The sequence below is a fragment of the Apteryx rowi genome, unplaced genomic scaffold, assembly GCF_003343035.1.
Source record: "Apteryx rowi isolate R43461 unplaced genomic scaffold, aptRow1 scaffold_832, whole genome shotgun sequence".
Taxonomy (NCBI): Eukaryota; Metazoa; Chordata; class Aves; order Apterygiformes; family Apterygidae; genus Apteryx; species Apteryx rowi.
The window spans coordinates 138430-150346 of NW_020451130.1; the positions used below are offsets into that span (position 1 = coordinate 138430).

General features: G+C 48.2%; 1 protein-coding gene across 1 annotated transcript; it reads left to right on the forward strand.

The window, feature by feature from the left end:
- Nucleotides 1–544: 544 nt before the first annotated feature.
- Nucleotides 545–8592, forward strand: OVOL2 (ovo like zinc finger 2). The gene is made up of 3 exons (XM_026089875.1): nucleotides 545–738; nucleotides 3980–4169; nucleotides 8184–8592. The coding sequence occupies exons 1-3, from the start codon at nucleotides 688–690 to the stop codon at nucleotides 8492–8494; spliced, it is 552 nt and encodes a 183-aa protein (XP_025945660.1). The 5' UTR covers nucleotides 545–687; the 3' UTR covers nucleotides 8495–8592.
- The last annotated feature ends 3325 nt before the right edge of the window (nucleotides 8593–11917 follow it).

The following is an 11917-nucleotide window of genomic DNA, read 5'->3' on the forward strand; positions in this document are numbered from 1 at the left end:
TAGGCGCGGCGGGGCGGCGGTGGCGGTGGTTGGGGGGGGGACACAACGCCGGGGCCCCTTGCAGGTAGCCCCTGCTCGGCGCCCCGCACCGTCCCCCCCCCCCTCCCCCGTCCAGGGAGCCCCGCAAAGGTGGGAAACCTCGTTTGCATGAGAAAGGTCGGGGGAAGAAGAGGAAGAAAAGGGCTTGCGGCGGGGGCGGGTGTGTGTGTGTGTGTGTGGGGGGTAATGTCCCCTTGGCCTCTCCCCCCCCCAACCCCTTCCTGCCGCCTCCTCCTCCTCCTCGCCTGCCCTTGCCCGGGGTATAACGGGAAGGCGGCGGAGCTGGGTTGTTTGAACTTTGGGACCGTTCGTGTTTGAGTTTCCGATTGCAGCGCGAGCCCGGGGGAGCCTCCCCCGCCGCCCGGGCCCGCCCGCAGGTTAAACAGCGCCGCGCCGCCGGGCCCCGCCGCCCCCTCGCCTCCTGCCGCGGCTTGCCCCGCGCCTCTTTCTTCCTCCCCCCGACCCTCCTCCTCCTCTTCCTCCTCCTCCGCACCCGCTGCAGGCGGCCTGGGCTGCGCGCTCCTCGGCTACGAAGACAGCTGCAGCCTGGAGAGCAGCGGGAGCAGCGGCACCAGGGAAGCGGAGCCCGGCGGCCCCCCGACGCCCCAGCCTGCCGCCACCGTCGCCAGCCCGGGCGCCGCCGGCGGGATGCTGCTGGACCTGGCCGTGAAGCGCCCGGCGGTCAGGTCGAAGATCAAGGTAAGGGCCCCGCGCGCCCTCGGCCCCCGCGGCCAGAGCGCGGCCTTGACGCCTTGCCACAACTTTGGGGGAAACGCAGTTTGGTCTGCGTTCGCTTCGCTGGAAGCCCCCCTCCTCTTCCTCAACATGCAGCCTGATGCCCCAGCGTCTTGTGTGCACCTTGTGTTGGAGGTGACAGTGCCCACCCCAGAAGCTGAGATCAGTGCCTGCCGGGGCAGCTGGGGAGAGCTAGATGTAGGATGGCAGCAGCAGGGTCAACCTCCTCCGTGATGTACCATCATCTTCCAGTGATGGTACATCATGGAGGAGGTTGGCCCTGCTTGGCTCCCATCCTGCAGGAGAGCTGAACCCATCCAGGAAGGACCAGCTCTGGCAGCTAGGAGGCAAGCCCCACAATGTGTGGGTGGATCTCCTACGTAACACAGGGCCTCCTTGAAAGGCCTTCTTCTAGGTCGTGGCCAAGCACTCAGCCAAGAGGTCTGCAGTGTATTTTTCCCCCAGTCCCCTTAACCCTCTTGACTTATCAGTACAGCAGCTAGGAAAAGGTCCTTTTCCATACCTGGGGAAGACAGAGCAGTGGTTCCCTCCAAAGGCTGGGAAGGCAAATGGATCACGGGCTCTTCACCATGCCCAGCCATCAAGCCTCCCTCAAAGGGTGGTGGTGCACGTGGGGTGGGAGGAGAAAGCACAGCACAGGACCCTGTCCAGCTCCTATGGACATCAAGGATTCTCCTTAACAGAGGTGGCATCAGGTCCGCAGGCCACCTCTGTGCTACCAAATAAGAGATGTGTTTTGCCAGTGACTACTTAACGCATCGTTAGATCCTAGCTGTTGTTTTGCTGGATGGCGCTGTAAAAATTCCCACTGCCTGTGTTTTAGCCGTCAGGTTAGTAATCTTGTGATTAATACATTTTTACTCTGGTTATAAACATGGCCACAGTGAGGTGGAGTCCTACCTGCTGCCTGATAGACATTTTCCAGTTTGCTGCTCCTCCCAGCTTCACATGTTGTTTTGCAGCTAGCTTGGGTTTTTTTCTTCTTCTTTCCTTTACAAACCATTTCTGATAGCATTGCTTCATTAATAATAAGGAGGGGGGGGTCAAGAGAAATACCTGGCTCTTCAGGAAAAACAAACCCAACACTTACTCCTTTCTGCATGAAGAGCTTGCTTCATTGCTCGACCAGAAATGCTTTGTGTCTGCTTTGGGTCTGACAACAAGCAATGCTCAAAGCCCTGGTTTTACAGAGTTGGTGCCGGAGACGAAGCACATTCAGGCAAGACAACCTAGGAATTTAGGATTACTTTTCACCCAAACTTTGAGCGTTCTGCTGGGATTTCTTCCTACTTTTTCTCGCTCTTTTACTTAAGCCTGCTTCTTATATTTTGATCTGTGCTATTAGCGAAAATCGTGGTGAAGGCCAGGAAGAAATCTGTTTTGGTAACCTCGTTTGTGCAGAGTTAAGTTTTCTAAGAATGCCCCAGAAATGTGCCAAAAGCATCGCAAGCGCCAATGACGTGTGTATGCTGCTGTTTTCTTTCGCCTGGCTCTAACAGCTAGTAGTAGTGAGCATGTCAGCTATGCCATTAATTAAAATAATAGCTGGCTATTTGCATACTCCAAACATAAGGCCTTCCGTATGAGAGATGCTCTTCCCAGGAGCTGAATCATCAGTGTCTCTTAGTGAAGTTAGGTAATGGTGTCAGCGCGATATTTTTGGTATTAGAATCGAGAACGAAGAGATTAACCCGTACTGACGCGCTGACGTTAACTAACAGGCGAGGGAGACAAACCGACTGGCGCCGTTGTCCCAGTCTCTGCTGAGTCAATGCAGCATCGCTTTGGGTTGACTAACCAAGTTTACCTTCACAGTCAAAACCACCCTTAACCTTTTTTTTTGGGGGGGGGTGTGAAAAATCTTCAGGGGCAACATTTCCAGGGAAGTCCTTAGTGGGAAACCATGAACTTAGAGGTGTGGAAAAGCTACGCCGGTCTCGAAGGAAGCTTTTTTTTTTTTCTTTTTTTAAAAGTTGGCCCAGACCGTGGTTGCATGTAGGAATGCTTTGGGCACAATCTACGGGGCTGTGACTCACCTTTGCTGGGCAAACAGCTGCGGTGGTGGATGATATGGTCTCCCTCTGCTGTGGTCCCCTCCTGTCCGCTGGGGCTTGTGTCCCCGGGCAGTCGGTGGCAGGGGACGTGTGCCCGCACCTCGGTTGTTGCTCTCTGCAGTTGGTCTGTTGGCCCCTGGCGTTTGCCGAGGCAGGAGGTCCCTTTGGCAGCGATGGCAGTGGCATGATTTTTGACTGCTGGTTGGTTTTCTAGGTATGCATTCAGTGTCCATTACTAGCTAGAAGTATAAGTAATGAAGGCATACAGGCGTGGGGCAGTCATGCCTCTGGGGCTGGATCTTTTCGTTACCTTGGTGCAATCTTCTCAGGCCAGGCAGGGCCTCCAGTCCCTGTTCGGGATATTATCTGAATGCATGAACCTGTGCGGATGTGGCCCTAAGGACAGCTGATCATAGCCTAAGCCCGTGTGCTGAAGTACGTAGTTTGATGAGGGTCCATGTCTCTGTAAGGCATCCAGTGCGTGGTCTCTGTTTGAACTGCTGAAGTCAAGTTTGCCAGTAGACATTAACAGGTGCCCACATAACAGCTAAGGCCACCAGCCGAGCCATGGGCATTTCTCCGTGTGCCTGTGTGCACAGTCAGTAGGAGCAAGGCATCCTGAGAAGGTCACACGGGACACTGTGGATCTTTCTACCGTTTTCTGTCATGTCTTGGGCTGTTGGATGTTGCGCGAGGAGGAACGGCCACGCAGGAACGTGGTGTCATGGTTAGATGGGGTGGGATGGTTTTACTCTTCGAGCAAGGGTGGTGCTCCCAGCAGACACAGCTTGCAAGAGGGAGAAGAGCTGGTGGATAGATGGCCGCTCCTTAGCCATGACCCCTTGTGTGCACGCGATTGAGTGTGATGCTCCTTGGGCATCACAGCCCACTTGCTCCCTCAGTAGACCTGGGTCAGGCTGAAGTCTGTCCTGGATGCCTTATTGCAAGGGAGGTGTGAAGAAGTCACCCAGGAAGAGTGTCTCCTGAATATTTTCACTTCTCGTTTTGAATTTATCCCAAGGATTTTTTCATGAAGCTATGAGCAAGCCCTCCTCCTTTTTTTTGAGGGGGGGTGTCAGTCTTTTTTGCCATGTCGATACCTCCTCACCCAGTGCTGTTCCGTTTCCTAGTTCACCACTGGCACCTGCAACGATGCTGCAATGCACAGCTGTGAGCTGTGTGGCAAAGGCTTTCGTCTGCAGCGCATGCTCAACCGTCACATCAAGTGTCACAGCCAGGTGAAGAGACACTTGTGCACCTTCTGCGGGAAAGGCTTCAACGACACCTTTGATCTGAAGAGGCATGTCCGGACCCATACTGGTGAGCATGCTTTACCAAAGCATTTTGCAGACGGCCCTGGGCTATTCGGAGTAGCCAAGGGTGGGAGAAGGGGTGAGATGGGGCCAAGGTGGGGGGATGAGGGTAACCCGACACGATGATAAGACAACGCTCAGGGAAACATTTGCAAAAAGGAATGGGGTTGTAACGGAGAAAAGGAAGAATCATGAGTCTGTGAACAGATAAACTCCTGGAATTAATGAAATATGAGGAGAACTAATGAAATCCATGTGAAGCCATGTGGGTGCACGGGCTTATACCCAGCTCCACTGTAATCGTGCCTGGGTGCTGCCTTGCCTTGGCCAGCAAACCTGGAGAGCTGGATTGCTGGTGGAGCTATCTCCCATGTCATCGGGATAATCCACCACGGATTATCGAGGGCTGAGCATGTACCAGTGAGTGCCTGCACGCGTTCAACGAAAATGCTTTGCCCTCTAGAGGAAATGAGGAGCAGTTTTTTGTTTCTTGGTTTTTTTTGGTAAACCTTCACTGTGGGCCATTCTGTGGTTTGATTTTGGCACCCTCTGAAGAAACCAGAGTGTGGTTTCTGCTGCGCCTCGAGCTTCTTTAGGGAAACTAGACAACCCATTCGACTTTCATTTGCCCCGTGCGCTGAATCCCCATGGAGCGAGCAGGAGGTACGGGGGCGGTTTCTGGGCCTGTGTGCAGGAATTGCAAGAACTGAAGAAATGCAGGAAATGTAATGAGGAGTTTGTATGACTCTGTTTTGGCTTTCTTGCCCTTGCACCTTTTTAAAAATCAGATCTGAAGGGCTATACTCCTTCTAAATGTCACAGCAAACCATTTCCAAAATTGGAAGAAGGGTTCACGCAGGTTCAGATGAGCTTGTATAAACCTGCGGACAAAGTTGAAGTGAACACCCAGGGCTAAAGACAAATGTCCTCTTCTGGCTCAAAGGGTGCGATTGGCAGTCATTAGCCCCGGCTGCTCCCCGTTTCTTCCCTGCTCCGGTCCACCTCAAATCCATTTCACTGGTTATAGAAATGCTTGTACTAACCGGGCAGGGAGAAGGCTGCCTTTTTGCCTTTTTGCCTTTTTTTTTTGTTTTTTGTTTTTTCTATTTGAAGTGCTGGCTTAAATACATGTCAACTCCATCCTCCCCAAACAAGACGCTCTTTAATAAGGCAGCTGCCTATGTTTGGGAGGCTTTTAATTTGCCCTGCGAAGCACCCGGGAGATGCTCTCCATTGCATGTGCTGGGTGTCCTCCAACTTCCCAGGTTTCCAGTTTCCTACAAAACCCACGGAATAATTGGGATTGCTCTGCAGTATCCCTTCTCTCTGCTTAGGGGATCAGCCACAATCAACCGGGTTCCCAGACAGAGGTTCAGCAACTCTGTCGGTAGATGCAAATTATTTCTTAGCAATAGATTTCCCGTAAACCTCGACACCTATTTTGATGCAAAACCAGTGGCCAGAGCCAGCGTTTGGGTCTGTTTTGCTCTGTTTGCAAAGTGCCACGGTAGCTTTCATGGGGGAAGGAAATCTGGATGTGAGCAGGGAACTGCCTCGGAGTTTGTCTAAACTGCAGAGAGTATGTGCTTCTGGAAGAAGTGTTGTTTTTTTTTTCAACCTGTCACATATTTCTTTGAGATTCATAAACTAACTCCAAGGGGGGGGTCTGTGAACAGAAGGTAAAAATAGATATGCTATGGCTGGTAGACTTGAATTCACCCTGCAGGATTGCAACTGATTTTGGAAAACCACAGAAGCAAAGGAGAAGGATCTTTCTGCTGGACAGGGGTGAAAACCTACTGTGCTGGAGATGTGACTCGTATGGTTAAATTGCCCCACAATTTACTGAAAGAAACCTGACTTCACTATTCCTCCTCTCTCGTCTAAGACAAGATGAACGTGTGGCGTATTTTCCTGAGCGAAGCCGGTGCTTTTCCTTCTCGGTTTTGCCTTTCACGTTGGATATGTTCCCTCAGTATCGTGCCTGATTGCTCCGCTCCGCTCTGCTTTCACTGCCCTTGCAGATAGTCCAATGCTTTTTCAGGTCAGGGCAATTCAGGCGGGTGCAGGTTGTCCAGGTAGCGTCTTCCTCGGTGCAGAGATGCTCAGGGCGTAGCGTCCTGTCTTTGGCACGTGGCTTTTCCAGGCTGATACGAGGCATCTTTGAAAGCAGTGGATTTTGATGCTGCAATTTATTGTTGTTCAGCAAAGCTGGGCTTTGTGTGACTATTAAAAAGAAGTCAAACTGGGGCTGAACGTGGCAGCGTGGGCTTTATTATGTAGCAGCAGTCGCTCGCGTCCATGTGCTTTCTTGAATTTTGGTACTCCAGTGGGAACAGTTAGCTAGCACGAGTATTCTGCGGTGGTTGTGACCAGACTTTGCAACGGTCTGGTAGCATCAGAGGACCTGAAAGCCAAATACGCCCAACCGGTTTCACGGCATGAGCAGAGTTAAATGTTAAAAAATAATATCGACAGCAAAATTTGTGTTTTAAAATAATTCCAAAGCAATGGGAAGGCACGGTTCCCGCCGGCTGGATTGCTGATGCTGATCTAAGCCTAGGCTGGTGCTGGAAAGGGAGAGACCCAGCCTTCCTGGCCTGATGGGCTAACCCTCTCCTGTGCTGCCACCGGTGCCTATGAAGCCCGATGGGCATCGGGAGTCTGTGGCAGCGAAGATTTAACTTGACTCAAGCTGAGCATGAAGCTGCCCCCCAAATATTATTCACAAAAGGTAAACTTTTGCGTGTGAATGCTAACAAAGCTCCAGAATCGCTCTCGAATTGCAGTTTAATCTAATTTAAGTCGTTGAAGCAGTCTGACAGCAGTAGATGCTAGGAAAATAACTTTTTAGTCATGATTGTTTGAGCCAGGACACTGGAATAAACTCCTTTTTTAAGACTTGCAAAATGCAGTCAAGATTCTTCCTATTGCAACCTCTAATTAGTTTGGATTTCTGGTAAAAAGATCAGCCCTGAGCGGTAAACTTGACGTAATTCAATTACAAAGTTATGAACCATCTATAGGAGCGTGTGTGCTTCTCCCTTTTTTGTCTGGCTGTTACTCACCATAGCTCTGATCTTGCACGCATTTTGCCTCTCATTGCAAAACCAGGGTTTTAAGTATGAAATTGCATCCATTTTAAGGCTGCTCTGTCCTTGAAAAACCTACTAACCTACTCTGTAGTACGGAAAAATCCCAATTGCCTTAGTTTTTTTCCAGTGTCGATAAACCCTCGACTATTTGTCAGTGAAGTATCAGGGGGCTGTTGTTGTTGCTGCTGTTAACTCTGTGCTGATTTCTGGTAAAACGGATACTGTTTATTCCTTGGTACGTATGATAATGTTGGTTGACTGTACTAAATGGAACTGCTCAGGCTTTCAAATCAGAAGCCAGCCCCTTCGTCCCCTGTTGAAGACATACATGCATATTTTTTTTTCGTCTTAATGCCCTTGTTTTCTAGATTTGGCGTGTGTAGTGACAATAATTAAAACTACACTGTGCGAAAGCACTAGCACTCATTTGAATTAGTTTTATCATTGTATGTTCATGTCTGGCAGCCCTTCACTGCGGCGTTATTAAGCTTTGCTCTCTGCGAGCAAAATATTAAGAACTTACTGAGAGACAAGAGCTCAGTCGCTAGAAGAAAACGAAATGAAAGGTGAGCTGGAACGGACAGTTTTACCTAATCGCAGGACTCCAAGAGGGCTTTAAAGCAGTGCGTTTTGCAAGAGTTGCTAATGGTTTCTTCTTCAGGACCAAAGCTTTGGTGGGCATCTGTTATATTTGGCATCTACTTAAGCCTCTTTGCAACATTTCTAGGTTCCGAAATATATGAACCCATTTCTGAAACTCTTAGTCTAAAAGAAGTAATATATTTTATTTAGACAGACGGTTCCTTGGGGTGTAGCTGTGCATTTGCTCCATATCTAATATGACCGAGCCTTGTTCTCTGTTGATTCCCTAGGGGGCTATAATGAATTTAAATCCAAATGATGATTGCTGTCTTTTAATCTTGTAGGAATTCGTCCTTACAAATGTGAGGTTTGCAACAAAGCGTTTACCCAGCGGTGTTCTCTGGAGTCCCATCTCAAGAAGATCCACGGAGTGCAGCAGCAATACGCCTACAAACAGAGGCGAGATAAACTCTATGTGTGCGAAGATTGTGGCTACACGGGCCCTACGCAAGAGGACCTATATCTGCATGTTAGTAATGTTCACCCCGGAAGTGCTTTCCTGAAAAAAACCTCAAAAAAACTTGCGGCAGTTTTGCAAAACAAACTGAGCCCTGTCCTGCAGAGGAACTCCAAAGAAGATGACAAAGATGAATAACGCAGTGGATTATAGTGGTCTAAAGGAATGAAGTTTACACGTAGGACTATATATATATATTATTTTTTTTAAAAAAACAGTTTTGAAAGAAATCCCTGAAATAGCAGGGATGCTTTTTGTTAATGGGACTCTATTGATGTTGACAGAACCTCAACCTGAAAGAAACGTTCCCGTGTATGATGCAAACATCGGATGTTTTTTGGTCAAAAAAATGGAAAGCTTGGAAGAGGCTATGTCACCTAGTTAACGGAGAATTTGCTAGCGTGGCATTCAGGCAACCGGTTTTCTATTTCAGCTCTACCACCCGGCTGAGTGGCCACAGACAAATAATTTCACCTTTCCCCAATGCATCACCCCAAAGAGCTTTGGGTAGAAAGTACCACGCAGGAGCAGCTACTATTACGTTGTTCTCAGATGAAAAAATAATTAAAATGGTCTTAACGATAGGAATGCATAGTCTCAGTAAATGAAGTTTAAATGCACAACGAATCCTAACTCTGCCTACCTGGGCAGTAAACTCATGATTTATGGATCTGTAATCCAAGATGTGCTGAAACAGATTTTTTTTTTTTTTTTTAAGGATGCAGAATTTTTCTCTCCTACACTTTCTCTTCCAGGTAGTGACATTATTCCAGGGCAGAGTTTTGGTCATGTTTTAGGTACTTTAAGCTGTGAACTTATTTTATCATGTTTAGATTTAAATGTGACCTTAACTCTGACTCGCCTGGACTTGTCAGGCTTATTTTGGGGATTACTACTACATTCCTTTAATCTACATCGATATCAAGCCAGAAACCCAAAGAAACCACTTTAATGACTTGAAGATATGTATTATCTGTCATGATGACATGCAATTTTATGTGTATTTTATGGTGCGTGTGTGTGTGTGTGTGTGCGCGCATGTGCGTGTGTGTATTTTGGGATTTCCCCCCCCCCCCTTCTTAATGAACTATCAAGTGCCTGTTCACTAACACGACAAAGCAGCGCGAAGCAGTTAGTTAGTTAGGAGTGAGCCCTGGGCTGCCTCTGCCTCATGAGATCGGTGCAAAACTGTGTGTGAATCTGGCCTCTAGTTTTCAGTCCCTCTTGGCTGAGAAGGCTTTCGGTGCGAACGGTGCTGCAAGGCAAAGCGGCAGTGATGATGATGAGGGAGCGGTAGTATGTCTCTGTGCTTTTAGGACTCCCCTGCATCCCTGTTCCAGCTCCTGTCGACCCAGGAGAACCAAGACAGGGAGGATCAAGAGCAGATTTAGTGACTAAAAAACCCTGGAGAGCGGGGTGTTCCTAACTGCCGTCACCGAGACCTTCTGACACACTTGAGGATGCTTTAGATGCTGCTGAGCTGCTGTGGCCCTGACTGGGCACTTGGCTGTATCAGGACAGACAGGGTAGGGTGGTAACGTCCTCAGCAAGCACAAGTTACGCTGGTCCAAGCACATGTTGTTTGTTCGTCTCTTATCTTAATGGACACAGCTGCTAAACAGGTTTCTAATTGATTTAAATACAGAATAATGAATGGATTTACTTATAAAGTCCCCCAGGTGCATTTTGTGCTCAAAATAAAGCTGTACGTTTGGGGAAGATGTGCTGCGTTCTGTAGACATTAAAAGAAAAGCTGAAAAGTTACTCGACCTGAAATGCAGAGTCATGGCCACTACCTTCATAATCATTATAATTAAAATGATAGATTTGGGGTGTCTTTGTAAGAATCAAAAAAATCTTTTCAATTTGCCTCTGTCTTATACAGACGTCTGCTTGGGCTCTTGTGGGGAATAGCTTTTAGTTTTTTTTTTTTTTTTAAGCATTTCTAATGATACTATTTTATTCAACAGAACTGTGGGTGCTTGGGACCTTGAAAACATTGATAATAAAGTGATGCTACTGTGTAAAGGCTCAGCTTGTCATCCTATGTAACAGGAGAGTTTGCAGAATACTTTAATAAATGGAAAGTCCATGGGAAAAATAAAAGTGTCTGAGGTAAAGTAGAAGATGCTTACTTTGTAAAACTGACTATAGCTTATGCACTAGCCCTCAGGTCTTCTGAGATTGTGCCGTTATAACTGAGTAGTATAAATGGGAGGTTGCTCACGCTGAGCGAAGCTTGCATGCTTGCAAATACGTCGACAAAATTGTCTGGCTAAGGACAAGCGTTAACTTCTGGTTCAGCCAATTGTACCGGTGAGACTCCCCTAAAACCTGCTCAGTAAGGTCTCAGGCATGACACTGGTTGTTGAGCTCAGCACCTAGCTGGGCCTGTTCAACAGAGTCCGTCTGAGCAAAGCGACCAAAGTGCACCCAACTGCAAAGGATTCACACTCAACACTTCTGAACTCTCAGCCCTTGAACTGCAGCAGTGGAGTTGAAGCAGAAACCCTCCTCACCTATCTAACTAGAGACACATCCGTATAACTTTTTTTGTCTCCTGTAGCATACAGTGATTTTTGAGTCCCTCCAACATCACTGCAAAAGCATGTCTCCACTGAAGGAACTGCAGACAGATCAAGGTGGGCCAGCTACCCAATTTCAGTCAAAGACCATTTGCAGCACCAGAACAAAGCAGCACATAACAGAAGAAAAACCACTTTTGATGGCCAGCACAGCTCAGGCAATGCTTGCTGCTGTAGCTGGACTAACTTCCATGGTTGGCTGGCTTTTCTGCAGAGGTCAGATGCTCTCTGTAGCAAATGCCTTGGGCACATCAATTTAACAGTCTGGCAGGTTAGTTTAAACTGGTAATGAAGTGGGTTTGAGCAAAGATGCTAGTTTGCATGGCAGTGGCAATCTGCCAAATCTCTTATGGGTTGGTGGTAATAGCTTAGGACGCTACACAGATGTTCCAGAGAGCTCACACAAGGAGGCAGCCAGATTTTCAGAAGTACTAGACAGCAGTACCTTACAGTGATACCGTATTCAAAGGCTCCCTGGCTGGTCTTCAGGCTTAGAGAGAGAGAGAGAGAGAGAGAGAGAGAGAAAGAGAGAGAGAGAGAGGTTCACAGACTGGTATGGCTTGTGAGAGAAGCTGCCTTCTCAGAGAGAAGGCTTTTGTTAAACAAATGAACAGAGGTGAAGCAAAGAGGTGCCTGCACAGCCCAGGCTCCAGATTTCTCCTTGTTTGCCAGGAGGGAGAACTAGGCTGAAATGCTACATGGCTGCGGGAAATCCTGCATCTGTAGGGACACACTGATGAACAAGGCAATTCACCCAAATGTTAGCCAACTGTTCCATACTCTCATGATTGATCCGGTTCCAATCAACACGGGGAGGAATTCAGCACATTTTGTCATCTCCTGCTTCTGCCTGCCTGCTTTATATCTATGGAGTTATCTTTTGCAGAACACTGACAGCGTTCAGTGATGTTAAACAACCCACTTATTAAAATTTGGTGTAGTGGGGACCTATTTGCAAAACAGGTAGACCTCACAC

Excerpts from the sequence above, each read along its gene's own strand:
- OVOL2 (XM_026089875.1), top strand. The coding sequence starts at position 688 with ATGCTGCTGGACCTGGCCGTGAAGCGCCCGGCGGTCAGGTCGAAGATC. Across the intron at positions 739-3,979 it reads CGGTCAGGTCGAAGATCAAG|TTCACCACTGGCACCTGCAA; the intron begins GTAAGGGCCCCG and ends TCCGTTTCCTAG. Across the intron at positions 4,170-8,183 it reads GCATGTCCGGACCCATACTG|GAATTCGTCCTTACAAATGT; the intron begins GTGAGCATGCTT and ends TTAATCTTGTAG.